Source organism: Camponotus vicinus, unplaced genomic scaffold (genome assembly GCF_025532165.1).
Source record: "Camponotus vicinus isolate PSW18456_S1 unplaced genomic scaffold, iyCamVici1.0 SCAF_3, whole genome shotgun sequence".
Classification (NCBI taxonomy): Eukaryota; Metazoa; Arthropoda; class Insecta; order Hymenoptera; family Formicidae; genus Camponotus; species Camponotus vicinus.
In genome coordinates this window covers 23,778,436-23,796,119 of record NW_028141967.1, presented here as the reverse complement: position 1 = coordinate 23,796,119, position 17,684 = coordinate 23,778,436, and the positions used below count along the sequence as shown (strand labels likewise).

The window sequence follows — 17,684 nt, the reverse complement described above, 5'->3', positions numbered from 1 at the left end:
ATATTATAGAGAATTTAGAAGCCGGGATCACTTAGCCGGCAAAAGGGAAGAAAATAAAAAATGAAAAGAAAGCAGAGAGCGAAATCTTGGAGATACAGTAAAGTTTCAGAAAAATATATGAAATACGAGGAAAATTATTTGTAACGAGAACCTCAACTTTCATTTAATGAATTTTTCGAGAAACGTAAAATAATTTTAAATAATATTTAATAATAAAAAATTAATTAACGATTAAATATTAAATATTAAGCAATTTGTACGCGTCATTATTTAACAATAAAGATTAAATGTCAAATATTAAAAGTAAAATATAAATTTAATGATATATATATGGTATAATAACTTCTATAACACGAGAAAACATTCCTAAGAGGAAGAAATTGAGAAGTAGAAATACCAGCATCGATTTTCTCCACTTTATTTGTGATAAGTAGATTTTTCTATTATATTTCGTAGATCCTCTCTGTTGAGAGCACGAGTGCTTCCTTTTTGTGCAGCAATCTTTTGTATTGTGTTTCGATTTTTGTATCTATTGTATTTTTATCTCCCCCAAGCTTGATATTGAAAATCGACATACGTAATACGCTCACCAAAGTGCTCATCCATCAAGAAAGAACGCTCTAAGTTTATGAATATAACTTTCTAATTCCATAAGTATTTCTTATGTCAACAATGAATTTTATAAAAAAGTAATTATAAAAATATAAAGAAATATCTAACAAATGTATATAAAATATACATAAAAATAATAAAAATATATTTAAAAATATATATAACACCTCTATATGTTTAAATTAAAAATATATTAGTTTATAATTGTATATAATTGTATATCATTAAATAATTATATATATTATATATTATTATATTATATATTATGGTACATACAACTACATAAAATGTACTTCTATCCTCCTCAATTGAGCAATTGGAATTGGATCTAGCATCTAGATCTAGAGGTTTAGGAAGTTAGGGAAAGTCACTTCTACTGTCTCTCCCTTAACGAACCGATGGTAAATAATGACGAACGTGATAAGACATGGCTAGCATCCATTATTCAACAACGGTCCTCTCTTTCTTTTTCGATCCTCAATAAATTTTCCAGCTAGAAAGTAGCACAAAACTGTGAACCAAAAGTGACGATCCGGCCGGAATTTCAACGAGCATTTACTTCATTATTTCGGGAGCTTCCTGAACTTTCGCGACTTCCGACAGATTAATGCACTTTGTTAGGTCAAGGCTGTAAATTGGCTTCGTGTAAAGTTTTCTTCGTGCATAGAAGACATTATTTATATCAAATTTAACATGTTTTAATTTTACTTTTTTTATATTATGGATCGTCACGTGATTAAATATCAGAATATTGTAGTAATAAGAGCATATGCGTGACATAAAAAAATGATAAATTAATCAGTTCAAACAATAAGAAATCATTTAATAAATAAGTTAATAAATAAATTAATATCGATATATCAAAATATCAAAGTAAATTTAAATAAATAAATCAATATATAACTGTAATGATAATATTTTTGCTTGCATTTGTCGTTATATTTTTATATGCATACGTGCAAAATATTATGGAAATTCTTTAGCTCGCACGACGGTGGAGCCATTTTCGTTAAGGCGCGCGCGTTATCGCATTATCGACGATAGCTAAAATGCCATTTTCTACGTGCCTGCATCTTGATAAAGCTGGTAACAGTAGCAGCATGTTGCGCAAGCAGCAACATGCAATTCCCATCGCAAAATGATTTCCACGAAAGATCGTGACAGCCGTAGCAGCTTAAAGTTGGTAATTTTGTCACACCGCGAAACACCGTTCTCCTTCCGCTTCCGTGATCACGCTTGTGTCATATAGTTTACACGACAGCAAGAAAAAAGAATAAAAAAAAGTAAAGAAAAAAGATTTAGTACTATGAGAGAGAGATTTATAATTTATTTAATCTGATTAAGTATGATAATGGTTAAACAGATTGTCTATAAAAAAGAAAGATATTAATACACATATATTTTTCTTTTTTTATATATCATTAAAATTAGCATATATATATATTTAAAATTTTATTTTATATATTTATTTTATATATTTATATATTTAATTAATTTATTGCTCTCTTATTGATCTAATATTTTATTTCTTTTTATTCACGAGGTTCTTTGTTAACAATGTAAAATTTACATAACGCTGTCTGATATTTCAAATAAAGCTTCTATATTATGAATCTTTCATTAAAACATAAAAATAAATAAGTTTCAGGTGCTGTTGAGATTATTTAAAACACTTCATAATTATTATATTTTTTGTAGGACTCCAATTTCTAAGCTTTTAATGTTTTTCACTAATTTAATTTTTTTTATATTGTATACTTATTGTTAGTATGTTTTTCATATTAATAAATTATATTTCTGCTATAATATTCTGTCGATAACTATCTTTGAAACTCATTAAAAAGATTTATCATTGAAACAGATATTGGCAACAATTTTTACTCTCTTGCATCTTTTTTAAATAGATACTACAAATCGATTTCCTCGATGCCTTTTTTGGTTAATTATCGAAATTCAAAGTAATTTCCCATTTCGGTCTTTTTATCTTATTGATAGCAACGATTATTCATGAAAGACAGGAATAAAGAATATAAAAGAATATATTAAAGCCTTCAGAAGTCTGATCTGGTTTCAGCAGCCGGATGGTCACGTATTAGAGATTTCCTGTCTTGAGATCAAAACTTCCAGAAAACTAAATTATTTGCAATAGACAAGGGAAATCCTTCCAAATAACAAATAACAAAGAGTAGATAGTTTTATTTTTATCTTTTTTTCGAATAAAAATTTGATAAAGCGAAAAAATATTCAAACAAAACGTTATTTGATTTGTTTTAATATAAATCGAGCAGTGTTATTTAGCTATAACATAATATTTAATTTATAAATAAAAATTTTTACGGAATATACATAACTTGTATGTAATTCGATTAAGTATGAAAAAATTGAATAATAATCTATCTTAATTTCATAGTAATATATAGTTTGTATAATTATATAATAAATTTACTAAAGTAAGAAAAAAAGTAGAAAATAATAAAATAGAAGATATTTTATAGTGAATAGAATATGGAAATAGAATAGAATAGGAAAATATTAAAATTAATATTAAGTAAAAAATGTCATTACATTGTCCAAGATAATACATTTTTTGCTTCGCAAATATTTTTTTTTTATTAAAAATTTTCGATAAGAAAACAACATCGGCACAAACATGATGGATGTAAAATTTCACGCATATCTTTAATCTAAGATCAACTTTTTATGACAAGCAAATTTTATGAAAATTTATTCCACATACAACCCTTCTTAAAGTAAAAGAGAATATCTTTCGTCCGTCACAAATTCTAATAATTTTTCTGTTTTCAATTTGCAACAACTCATCAACTTGTACAACATTGTAAAAGGGTACAAGGAATGCTTGAGTTTAAAACGAATAAATCGCCGTAAGTACGCGTGGAAACGCTTTTGACAGGAGTAAAACAAGATCTTCTGTTCTGTCAGAAGTTATTATTATTCAAATAGATTTTTAGTTCTTTATTTAAATTAAATTTTATTCACTTTATTTTATTTATACAATATTTAAGAGATTTTTGCAACGCAGATAGAATAATATATAACACAATTTCACAGTATATTTTATTAATTATTAAATTTCATAACACTTTTTATTAAATTTTGCAATTTTTAAAATTATTTTTAACTTATTAAAAAGATTTGGCAAAAATATGAACGTATAAAAACAAGGGTAATAAAATAAATTGTAAAAAACTGACTAGATTACGGATGTTAATTAAACGAAATGGTACAATTTGAGAATTTACAAGCACTGGAAAAAAAAAGAACTTTCGATATTTTGTTTACTGTTGATTACTGACGAAATTTAACAACATGGATGAAGTAATATAAGCTAAAAAATAACGTCATATTTCGATATGTGGGACGTTAATCTTGCACTTAAGCGCCTAGTACCGTGGAATCTATTTCGAGTTAAGTGCACTATTACGTAGAGCTGCATAATACGACGCGATGTACGTGCTGCAGCATCCTGTTAAGTTTTAATTAACAGGCAAGAGCGCGGATAATGCGCTCCCAGCAAGACGAAGTATTTCCGGTTCGCTTGTACACTTTTATTCTTTGGTATATATCGAGATAGATGGTACTTGAGTAATCGATATGTAACGCCCACAAGTGCAATTAGAACTTCGTGCGATACATCCAAGTTGGTTAATTAAACCAAGCACGGATAAGTACACCCTAATTATATATATATGTTCATATAATTATAATATTATTTGGACAAAACTTCAAAATTCGTATGGTAAATTTCGTAATAACTTGCGATTACCGATTTCGCAGAATCTTCTATCTATCCATCTATTTATCTAACAATCGATATTTATATCGCAGTAGTTATATTATATTTCTTTTTACCGTTAATTACCAACACGTTACAAAGATTTCATATGAAGATACAAAGAATATAATTTGACTGATTAAATCAAGCACATAGATAATGTACAGATAAACCTATCTCATTTCTATTTTATTTTTGTTTTATCTTTTTCTGTATTGTATCATGATTATTTTTTAAATATTTTACAATTAATTTAATTTTTCTTTAACATACACATACATTATTTTATTTAATTTCTTGACAAAATAAATAAAATGATGAAAGGCGAGTTTTCCTTTACAAATTATCTTTCAAAAATTATTAGCTATTTACTCGCAAACAATGCTATTCATAATGTAAAGGTGGACGTGTAAACACAGTGCAGCTCACTAAATTTTCAATGCAATTTCGGGACAAGCTCTGTCCCGAAACTTGAAGCTGCAGGCCACTGTGTGTAGTCAACAACTGTGTGTAGCGAACAATATAGATCCCGTGCAACTTCGACAAGAGTTATGCAAATTGCGGCAGCAAAGTCTCGACTCATTGTCAGTAATATTTTTAAACGGCCCATACAAATATAAGGGAAAAATTTAAATATAAGTTGCTAGCATTCTTTCAATTATCTTTCATCAAAGTTTAGAGAATATAACACATACTTTTATTATTTCTATAAAAAACTTATCAAAGTTTTTGTTGTAATTTAGTTGTGCGTCAGGGAATACGAATATTATTAACAAATTATAGAGAGAGAGAAAGAAAAAGAATGTAGACTAATAATTCTGGAATTTTCAAGAGAGAGATTTCGAAATTCGCTCGATATTTCAAAATGAATGTCGACCGATTTGTGCGATCAATTTCCGTTGTTAAAGATTTTTTTATCGTCGCTACGGAAAAAAGGCAGGAAAGGAAAAAGCAATTTTCAACTGATTTAATTGCTATCGATAAATTGTTCTTCTTTTCGTAGAAACGAAACACGAGTTATGAAAACGATAGCCTTCTTCACCTTTCTTTATTTTAGACATCACGATTGCGTTCAACCGTTTGTGAAAAAGAAAGAACAGAAAAAGAAAAAATGGAAGAAAAACGATGCGAAAAGGTGTAATTGAATTTCTTCGCTCTACTCTTCGTCTTCGGTTGGCCTGACCTGCATTTTAAATTCCGCAGAAATTTATACCACGGCAATGTGAAATCTAACTCCGGCGGGAACGAGATACCGTAGAAAATTCAGCGAAAAGTGACTGCGATCTAATTGGTTTAAGTTTTACAACCCATTATTATGAGTTTTTTTATAACCGACTTACTGAAGTAATTAAAGATATATCATATTTAAACAAAAGCAAACTAATAATTTATTTAAAATTAATATCACAGAAAATTAAAGAAATTATTAAGCTTCATAAGAGAAATAAATAACTTAATAAACTTAATAAAAAAATGAATAAAAAATGCATTAAAAAAAAATTTATTTTCTTCATTCTAGATCGATTTTTAGATCGCGGTTTCTCCGACGTGGGCGAGTTTTAGTCCAACAATCCTTCTTTATTAAGGATTAAGTTAACTCGCGGATTAAGGCTACTGCGAGAATTACAGCGAAGCGTTTTAAATTGTTATAGTAATCTCCATCCCGTTTCTCCTTGGGATGAACTTGTTATGTAATTCTGCGCGCTTGACACATCGCCATTAATCTAACCGTCGTAGACCATCCTATTCGGACCAGGTCCGAATTTCAGGTGCAGACACACGATCATCTATCCTCCGACTGTGAATCATACCTTAGTGTTTCGAATGAAAATGTGGATTTATGGAGCCCAAATAACATCGCAAATAAACCGTTACACGCGATGTTGATCTTCGTTCCGGTGATTATATCTCCTCAAACGCGATTTGCACGATCGCCATGAGTTTAACTTGTAATTTAACTCGTTATAACCACCTTGCCATTTTAGACATGAAAGAATAAACACGACTCTTTGAGAATAATAAAAATTATAATAGCTGCGACTTTTTATATAAAAAAAAGTTGGAAAATAGCATTAAAAATGATTCGATTAAGAATGCATTATCTAAGATTCATGTAGAAAAAAAAATTTTAATATTTTTATTAATTAAATTTATTATTATGTTATTAATATAATATTTTAATTAATCTTTGTTGATGTAATAGCTTAATAGAGGAATATTGTTATATATTTTGAGACAAAGAATTTGAAACTATTCGTTCTTATTTCTCGTCTTTTCCACTAGAATGAAACAAACAAAGAGAAGCTTTCGTTATTGTCGACAATGTGAAAGAACCATGCAAACACAGAATAAGGCCTCATTTTAAAGTTCTGGTTGGTTTGTTAAATGTCGGAACTTTAACTATGTTTCAAACAAAACAAACGCATTATGTATTTACGAGAGAACATTATAAGATAAAATTTAAATATTTAATTTTCTTTAATTTATTTAATTTATAAAAATAAAATGTGAATTCTCTCAACAATAATATACTAAATATAGCATATATAATTGAATTTATGTATATCAAAATTGGAAATAAAATTGACAGAGATTGACTCTCAAGAAAACAAGTATTAAATTATTAAATATTCTCAAATATTGTGATTGACACAAATGTGAACTTAATTATAAGTGTAAAATATCGCATAATTACTTTTGTTATTATACGTCATATAATTTATACATTATATTATAATAAAAGAGTATCTGTAAAAAAGAGAGAGAGAGAGAGAGAGAGAGAGAGAGAGAGGAAGAGGGAGAGAGAGAAGAAATTGACAGCGGTTGTATGTTTAATTACCCTAGAATGTTCTTTTACAAGCGAATTCCATCTCGCAAGTTCCATCTCTTTTGCGAATTAGCGAGAGAGAGAGAGAGAAAAGAAGAGAAGGAAAGAGATGGTTCTTTTAGCGGTTGGAAATTGAACTTTCCAGGGTTATCTAGCAGCTCCTGGCCTTAATCTAAGGGATTATTACTTACTTCGAAGCCTGTCTTTCTTGTCACTCTTATTACTCTTCACTTTTCCCCGTCTTATCCTAAAAGGATACGATCCTGCAAAGAACGACAGCTTGCGTAAGATTTTTCCGGAAGAAGATTGGTCCAGCGATTTGAAATCGTCTGATAAAATTAGATTACGTTGCACTTCTTCAATATTTAAAAAACAATTATTTTAAGTCGCGAATTATGAGAACGTAGAATCGCAAATTATACCTAAAATTTATTATAATATTTTGTATAATTTCTAAAAAAAATTATAAAAAGTTCAATAGTTGAAATGAAAGATTAAGATAAAAAATTGGAATAAAATAAAAATATAATATAAAATTAATAATTAACTTATTATATCTTTAAGAAAAGATATTTATTAATTATTATTATCGATAAATTAAAAAAAATATGTGCTCCTTAAAGCACAAAACTTATTTTGAAATTTATTTCAAGATAAATCTACTTATCTATATTTAATGTTAATGTCATTAGGATAAATTTCCTCCCAAATTTTCTCTACCTTTTTAGAATATATATTCGATATAAAAACTTTATTCTTGGCTAAAAACAATTTCTCGTTACAATCTCGTCGTGTCCGCTTTGAAACTTTCCTCTTAGAGCACCATGTTTCGAGTTGCAATTGCAGCAGTTGCGACTAGCATATAACGGAGCACATGCTTGACTATAACTATTTGCACAGTCTGATGACCACTGAAGATTAAGTTAGGCATACCGATACATGCACCCTTTGCTGCTAATAGTCTCAAACAGGCATTAATATTGTTATGCAATAATCACACGCGCATTTCGAAACTATTATTAAGCACTGCATCTGCAGGTTCTAGACGAATCTCTTCAGAGCTATTTTCCTCTTATTTCTATTATTACTATTATTATTATTATTAAATATCTCTGGATTTATAAAAATTATCATCGATAAATTATTTCATTTGTTTAAAAATTAAAAATTTAAATTTTAGAAGCTTTAAAGTAATATTTTATACCAAATCCTATAAACTTAAATATAGATAATTAACATTAATTAGAAAACTTGCAACAAACTATTTAAAAAAAAAGATTCTTTATTGAAAATCAATTTCGTATTCATCGAAATAATAAAATTAAATTTTAAAACACTTAATTTTTTCGTCATAAGTCCTTATCTTTGATCATTATTGTACATAATTATTTAAAAATTATGTTTCTTGATACTTTTCTTGAGAGATAAGCAATTAAGAAAAAAGATACATCTTATGTATACATATGTCTAAAATTTTTGCGAAGTTTATGAGAAGAAAGATGAGAAATATAAGTTTTAGAGATCGATCGAAACATCGACTGTCATATCTAGTTAGTCACAAGTAGAAGATACTCGGCTGCGGTCAGACATGCGGTGACGTCAGCTTCCACTCGATAATAACGCGTGTCATCAAGAGTTCACCAATTTTGTCCGATGCATGAGATTAACGTGATTGAGTTTGATCGACGTTGAGTAAAACTGATGATTATTATAGCAGCTCTCCGCAAATCATACGCTTATTTTTACGTAGTATTATATATTTTTATCATGTCTATTAACAAACACTAATTAACTAATTTGATTCTTTTCAATAGAAAGGAATTTTTAATTTAGAGCTTTTGAAATATTTAATGTATAATAATTTTGTGTGCATAAACACACACATACTCATTACTTTTAAACCAATAATATAAATTATTATATTATTATAAATATTATAAAAAAAAATATATTTTAATTTATGAATTTCAAAAAACAATCTTCTTTCTACTTTAAAAAAATAATTCTTGAAAAAAATTAATTGTACGTAAAAAATATTCTGATAATTTATTCATTTTTTTATTATCAATTCCAGCGGTTTTAAATTTCAAACGAATTTTATCTCTCGCAATCTTCTCGGTAAATCGTTGCCTTCACGATAGAGCAGCTTCTTTCCGAAATAAAAACAAGCGAGAGGAAAATGCAGATGTGCTTCTCGCTCTCTTTGATATGTTAAAACTGAAAAATCCCGTTGCGAAAGAAAACTGCCATGCGCTTCTTAAATCAAATCCCATTTCTTTCAGTCTTTGAATTGCGAACCAATGAAGTTCATCAGCAATCGGAGGCGTGTGCAAATTGGCTTTTGACGTTCGTCGTCAAAAGGATTATCAAGGTTCTCTTCTCGAAGGCAAAGTGTTTTAGCTTAAATCTTCAGTAATTGAGCCTCGGATATCCCCATCTTCATCGTAAAAAAAATCCAGCGGCGCTCTTTCAAAAGCTAAAATTCTGCTAACACTAAATATCTGGTTTCCATGGAATATAAAACGTTCTCACTTTTTTATTATTTTGTAGAAGAGTAAAAATCCTTTTACATATACATATAACTTAATTTTAAAATGTATAAGTAATTTATTTTTCATAATAAATTTAAATAATTTTCCTATAGCATTAGATTAAAAATCCGTGAGATAATTCATTTTTTATAAACCTCTCTTATCTCTTATATTTCGCTTTTTTCATTATAAAAGATTATTCTAGAATTAATGATTTATTAAATTCCTTAAAAGATTCTTGACTTCGTAAAGCTATGCTTCATCATGATTATCTTATTTTCCATGTTTTAAATATCATGTTCTTTCTGCTCTCTTTACAATCTATTGCAATTAGTTAAAATTAAAAATGTTCTACTTGAGGAATTTCTAAAGATATTAATTATTAATTCAATAACAAGTAAAAAAAATTATAATTTTTCGTAATATAACGAATAAAAATTCGCAGAAAAATCGGATTAAAACTGTATTGATATTTGAATGACTTATTCATCCCGTTAAGGAAAAGCGTTCAAAATCGTTATTTACATAAAAACGCGATACAAATAATGTACATGTGTATTCATAAGAAATCGGGAGGATAATCTTTGGCGGGTCAGACTTTCAGTTGTGAAACCATCCCAAATGGCCTATTTTCTATTCAATTTATCCCATTTTCAATTCGAATCGGTCGCTATTTCCTTCGTTTGGAATATGTATGTTACGATATCACACGTTCTTCCTTGCTTTGGAATTGGCGGTGAAATCGCTTTAGCAATTCCGATGTTGCTCGGCAATTTCCAAGCTCACGTGGTATCCGCTTTTCGTCCATTGAAGAAACATTCGTACGACTATGATTACTGTTACTTCAGTCGAGTCCTGAAATACGTGTTCGTGAGCAGAAAAATCATCGGGAAAAAATTACTTTGTAGAAAATTGACGATGATGAAATGTGAACATATTGTGTGTGTGTGTGTTATTACATATTTATATATAAATAAAAATTCATAATATATATTCATATAAATAACTCAAAAGAAAACTGAAAGTTTTATTTTATTTTTCACTACACATCCGATAGTTTGGTATATATAACTTCTTCCTTCGGTTTTTGGATCATACCAATTACGATTATCGACTAATAACACAATTTTGCTAGTCGTAAACAATATGACTTTAATAATGAATGATCTTAAACAGGATTGTACATCGTAGGATTATCGAAGTTCAATTACGCAAGATTACTGCTAATGGCAACGGCGAAGATTGCGGCTCGACATCGTGAAGCGTTCGTTATCGCGCACTCTAACAAGTGATAATTATCACTGCACTAAACTAACTATGAAGTATAACTAGGCTACTTAACACACATTTCATATAAATTGTAATACTAGTAGTATTGCGAATAGTTTGCACTAAAGTTTAAGTGCATTAGATAATTTCTTTTTAATATACATTTAAATCGTTTATTTAGTCTTTCTAAAATATTATTTTTGAATCGTAAAAAAATTTTTAATTTTTGTTGTAAATATCTCGATTAAAATTTATTACAATTTTATACTAAAGTTATATATATTATATATACATTTACTATAAAAATATTAATATATCATAATTTTCGTAAAAATTAAAAAAATATTTAATAAAAAAAGAGATGTTTATATACGTCTTATTTTAGAGAATAATTTTATACAAAAAAACAAAGTATTATTAAAGTATTACAAAGTTTTTCTAACAGAATACATTATTTTCATTCGTATTGTATTACAGTTATTAAAATATTTTACAACGATACTTCGGTTTTTGAAGTAAAATTATCTCACAAAAGAAAATAATTTTTTTCGCACTGTGAAAATAATTTTTTTTTGCTATCCATGATATATACATTTAATAGTATTAAAAGAGAATGTAATAAAAATCAGCTTATTACATTCGAATGCGCATGATTGTAGATAGTGCAATTATATTATAGAACGATTTTTTTTAAACACGCCACATAAAGTTTCCAGGCGGCCTACTTTGCTATCTTCAGATAAGTCCTCGAAATAATATGAACTTGTGCAATGTGTGTTTGTATGTGCGGATGTGGAATTTCGTCGAGATGTGTACCGGAGGCTTGTGACGGAAACTAGGACGCGCGCGACGTAAAGATTTGTTGAAAAGAATTGCAAATAGCGCACGTGGAACGGACTGTGATATGTATGTTTGAAAGGAGACGAGGCGAGGCACAATTTGCGATGCAGTTGTTTAAGTCGGGATAAGCTCTTCCTTCGGAAAGCCTCGAAACGTAGCAAACTGCTCCGAAGTAGTTAGCTAAAATACCAGTGCGATACATTCGCAAAATGATAAAAAGCAATATAGTACAGAATTTTTCATAGTTATTTAATTAAATAGTTTAAGTACATAATTTAAAGAACTTATAAAAAATATTAGAAAAAGATGAAGCCACAAGTAAATTGATAAAATTTTGAACAAAAATCTATAATTTAACAATCTACAATTTGATGTAATATTTAAAACATAAAGATCTAATAAAACAATATAATAATAAAAAATAATAGAAAAATAACAAAGTAAAGTGTTTTTAAAAATAAATTACGTCTTCTATTCTATACAATGTAGTAAAACTACAAATAAAAAATTATAAGAATCATTAATTTTTATACATTTTAAATCTGTAACATTTCTAAAACAAAGAAGATTCTTTCTTTCTAAATTTATTAAAATAACCCATTAGATTAAAATCTAAGATATATAACGACTTTTTTATCATTGTTTCAATGATGAAATCTAGCTAATGTTATATCAAGTATGATATCATCCTGGTTTTAAAACTTTTCCAAAATATAAGTCAAATTTTATTGTTTTCTTCCTATGTTGATATCGGAAAGCATCTTGCTTCAATCAGAGACTTGTTTTCGCGAAAAAGACAAAAATACCCGCATCAAAGAGAACTCATAATCTAATCTGCAAAAAGTTTCGTAAAGTGAAGTCGAGTATGATCAAAGTAAAGGTTGGAGGAAGCTTTCCACTCTAACTTCTCTACTGCGTGAGCTTATAGTTTACCAAATTTAAATGTGAACTTTTTCGTGAGATACGATTTCTGTGAATTCATCATGCGTTATTTGCTGAATTCAAAATATAAGACGTATGAAAAAACATTTATTACGTCTTTTTTTCTACTTAAAATATTTTAAATAAACAAATAAATAGATAATATTATTTTTTTCGAAAAATTATGCAATCAAAGATATTCATTTTTATATTCACTTTATATATATTTATATCAGTTATTTGCCTATTGTATATTTTCTCATATACATACATATATAAATTAAATATTTATTGTTATATATTTTACTATAATTTTACTATAGATTTTATATCTGATTACATTTTTTCTCACTTTAAATTTTTTTACTGGTTATATATTATCGTTTATCGGACACCCTATATTTTCAAATTACGCCATCGAACGTCTTTTACGAGCGATTTTCGCTATTTTCTGCGGCCATATCCTTCGCTTTAGATCCTTGCTTCGCAATCATAAGCCTCATTCTCAGTCCGTTCCGCCTTCACGATCGACCGACCGATTTTCCATCCCATCGCCTGTGTATACAAATAATATATATATATATCTATTGCATATCTATGAGGAAAACGCGCGATGTCTTTCCGACACATTTATTATGTATAAATATGCATATGTGAATTCCACCATCGATTTACCGTCTGAAAATTTTAAACGGGCTTTTATGATAAACGAAAATTTGCAAAAAAAGAATGATGTAATTTTTTAAAGTGGGGTAAAAAAATATTCCCATTTCTTAAAGTTTCAAGTTATATGTTATCTCAATTGTTATAAAATACGAACAAAAATTAAGTTTCAAGAAGAAATTTTGCTTCTAAGAATAAAAAAAATTCCTAATTTGATTTTATAAAAACTCTTAATTTATCTCGTTACATCTTTATAATAATTATAATGATTTAATATATAATATTTTATAATATAATCTATAACATATATAATATTTTCTAAGAAATAAAATGAAAAAAGAGCAAGAGTAATAAACGATATGACGGAAAATGAGGAACAAATCGAGTTTCGATATATGTAAGCCAAACATTTGTACGATTATCCTTTTACGTATCTGTTTTACGTTATATTAAAGTGCACATTTCCGGATTATTTCTTGAACATTTACTAAATGTGGCTACATTAAAACGGACGGGCGATAAATGATCTTGTCGTCGTAATCTTTCGAAGGATATTTCACCAGCGTTGCGACCTTATTTCGCACGAGTTACGATTGCAGGACTAGCTGCGTCGTATAAACTAAGATTCATAACTTCGTGCTAAGATTCATAATTATACAGTGGCTAAATGCATATTCTAGATCAAACTATAATGCGGATGCAAGTTTTGATGGATTTTTTAGAAGAAATAAATATGCTATGCGTTGTTTAACAAAAGCGCAAATTTATTTATTGATTGCAGTCTAGCAAAATTCTTGCATTTAAATTTAGCATTTAAAGATTTTTGTAAAATTAAAATTGAGCAAATTAAAATAAACAAGGAAAAAATATAAAATCATAAAACAATTATAATTCACATCAGAATAATTTTGATTGATTTGAAACAAATGAGGTACATTTTGTTTTAAAAATTAAGTTTTCGTAAGTGCAACTAACATTGAATTAATATTATGTAGACCACCCGTCTAGTTCTAGATATGATAAATCAATAGACGAAGGCAACGAAGAGATGAAACATTCTTATCGGCAAAAATGCCGTGATCATTTATTTGCGCAAACCTAAAAAGTTTCCAATCTCTCGATACTCGTGTAATATCGAATTTAGTTTTAGTCAAAGCCTCCTACTTTCTCCCCCTACCTCCTCCTATTTTCTCTGTGTGAGTGTTCATAAAAAAAAGCTTAGTTGAGAAGCGTCTTCCAAGTTTACGCCTGTAACGAGAACGAGCGTAACTTCGAACGCGAGTTCGAAGCTGAAACAAGGGCTTGGTACGATACTCTTTTTGTTAAAAGCCGTGGTTGCCGAAGTCCGAAGTAATATAGAAACTCTAGTGTTAATCGAATGTCTCGAACTTTTTAATTGAACTAGCTTGTCTGAGCAGTTTATCGAATTACGAGAGATCACATCTCTCTCGGATTTACTTTTTCATAAACGATAAAATATGAATTTCAATTTAGCTTTCACATTACTTATGATTGCGAAAGAAGAAAACATTCGCATTTTTGTGATTCCTATTAATTATGCAAAGAGTAATTTTTATGACTCGTACAACGTAACGCAAGTATATTTACAATATATTATTTGTTGAGAATACTGAGGATATTTGTTCAGGATTAATATCTACATGCGATGCATCTCAATTTCTGAACTGAATAACGAGATACGCCGATGAACTACTAAAGTTTAATTGCGTTTGCACTGCTCCAGTGTAATGAGGGAAACTACTTATTTATAAACTACTTATTTAAAATATGCTAATTAGTAAGTTAAAGTTAGAGAATTCTAATATTACCGCATTTTATTCGTAATTAGATTACTAACATTTTCTAAATTTTATTCGAATGCAAATTTTTATTACAAATACAATTGTCTCTTTCTATATGATATCTTCAAAAAATCATTATTTAGGCAATGTTAATAAGCATTCCTTTAATATTATCGATAGTAAAAAAATAAAAATAAAATAAACATATTTTTAAAGTATAAATAAAAAATTATATTTTAAATATACATAAAAATTAAATATCGTTAACTATATTTTTCTGTAAAATTTGTATATAATCAGATTAGATAAAAACTCAATAAAAAATTTTTATAGAATAAAATATACTACAAACTATAATAAAAAATTTTTTAAGGATTTTATCAAAATATTTTTTAAATAAAAAACATATCAAAAGACTTCTTTTCCATTTATTAATATAATCCAAGTTTGCACTTGTTTTGTTGTTCTGAAATTTCAATTTCTGCGAACGCAGGTTTATCTGGATGCTGTGTTTGCCTGGGTATTAAATACAAGAACGATGAAACGAACGTGTTGGTAAATCGCGTGCGTGCGAATCAACCTTCCTCTATTTCTCTTTAATCCAATAACTCTTTAATGCAATATTTGTCGCTCGGCAGCGAGTGTGTATGACGCGCGCAAATCTCTAGTTAGATATTATTTTATCGTAAATATATAAAAACGAATGCATATCATATACAATGCAATAATCTCAGCATTGAATTGCTTTAGGTTCAATCCAGAAATTATTCTAATTTTCAAGAAAGACAACAAAAATTAGTATATTTTCGGATTTTGATTTTAATGCTAGATAAATTAAATTTTATTTAATATATTATTTTAATCCAAAAAATAATCTAAATATAAATTGACACATAATAATTTAATATAACAAAAAATAATAATGATAACTCATGACTTAATTATAATATTCTTTTTTTATACAATTTTTTATTGAATATGATAAAAATATGAATCAAAAGCGTCTTTCTTCAAAAGATAAGAATTTAAAGTATAAAAATAAGATATGTGAAAAATATATCATGTAAAACATGATAAATGTTATACTTCTCACAATATTATATGCTCTGCATACTTAGATATATTTTATATTTTCTAAAAAAGTTATTACATAATTATTTCATAGAATTTTATATCATATTTCATAGAATTTCATTATTGCTAAATATATTATATAATATATTACTGAATATAAAATTCAATTTTATTCTGCTATTTATGTTTCAGGAGCAAAGTCGCAGCCGCTCTATTAAACAAACATTTGCAGATAAACGGTATCTCAGCCGGTCTAACTTCTCTGCCGACCGTGGACCAATCATCACCTGATCCACAACCGGAAGAGCCGCCGATAACCAGTAGCACCAATATGAAGAGAGAACGGAAAGCAGCTAGAACGCTGGGTATCATTATGTCGGCGTTTCTGGCTTGCTGGCTTCCCTTTTTCCTTTGGTAATGTACATTCAATATCACTTCCTCAAACTTATCGCAAAACATTTATCGTTCTACCCTTGCTACTACTACCAATTCAAAAGCAATTTCACATTTTTATACTGTGTATATATATTCTTTTTTTTATTTTTTTTTATCTTTTATATACTTTATAGACTTTAGTTTTATATACTTTATTTGCCTTAATTAGTTATTATTAGAAATAAAAGAGTTTAAGATTATGTTAAAGAAACTTTGGTTATATAACAATCAGAAGACAAAATATATTTAATTATTGTTCAATAATTAAAATTAAATTATAAAGAGAATTAAAAAAACTGATCTCAAAATTATATCAAAGATATTTTGATTTGTTTAATAAAATTAATTATTAATCCTTAATAAGAAGACTTAATGAGAAGAGAAAATTAAGGATATATTTATCTTATCATTTGATATTTTTTCTTTGATTGTTTTTCTTATTAAATTGTAAATTTACACAGTTTAATAAAATTTATGCATATGACGAAAACACTCTGTTCTTCTTATCAGCGTCATGTGATACACACGTTGTGCGCAATCTGTCACGGTAATTAACGTTATTTTCTCGCGCTAAATAACGTATAGTATATATCAACCTCGCTTCGTGTTCGCTGTGCTTAATTACGTAGGTGGAACTTACGTGGGGTGAATCGTTGGCGTGATGCGTTATCTCATTGAGAGGATTTTTAAAGGTGTTTTAAAGAGATACACGTACACGTCCATTGACATTTTTATATGTATTATTCTTTTATTTTTAACGTTACTTTTATGCTATTATAATCATTATTATTAAATTAGCTGTAATTCAAAAAAGCATATTACATGTCTCATTTTACTTTAATCATATTATTTTTTATTTTATTACGCTGCTTTACGACATATTAATTGTTTTAAAAAAAGGAGAATATTACACGTTT

At 28.0% G+C, this 17,684-nt stretch overlaps 1 protein-coding gene and 1 long non-coding RNA gene across 5 annotated transcripts in view; one reads left to right on the top strand and one right to left on the bottom strand.

The window, feature by feature from the left end:
• The window catches only part of LOC145968516 (uncharacterized), a 185,570-nt gene that overhangs the window by 10,346 nt on the left and 157,540 nt on the right, over nucleotides 1-17,684 (bottom strand). The window contains exon 3 of one of the 4 annotated variants that reach the window (XR_014437760.1): nucleotides 7,424-7,495. The exons of 2 other annotated variants lie outside the window; for them this stretch is intronic. This is a non-coding gene — a long non-coding RNA (uncharacterized LOC145968516). Of the gene's footprint in view, nucleotides 1-7,423; nucleotides 7,496-13,117; nucleotides 13,349-17,684 lie in introns of those variants that run through there. One more of the 4 variants, XR_014437764.1, reaches the window with a different exon arrangement.
• Nucleotides 1-17,684, top strand: part of LOC145968515 (octopamine receptor beta-1R) — a 56,991-nt gene that overhangs the window by 29,301 nt on the left and 10,006 nt on the right. Inside the window, exon 4 of the mRNA XM_083094042.1 lies at nucleotides 16,525-16,746. Within this exon, the coding sequence (XP_082950168.1) occupies nucleotides 16,525-16,746 (222 nt within the window). The remainder of the gene's footprint in view (nucleotides 1-16,524; nucleotides 16,747-17,684) is intronic.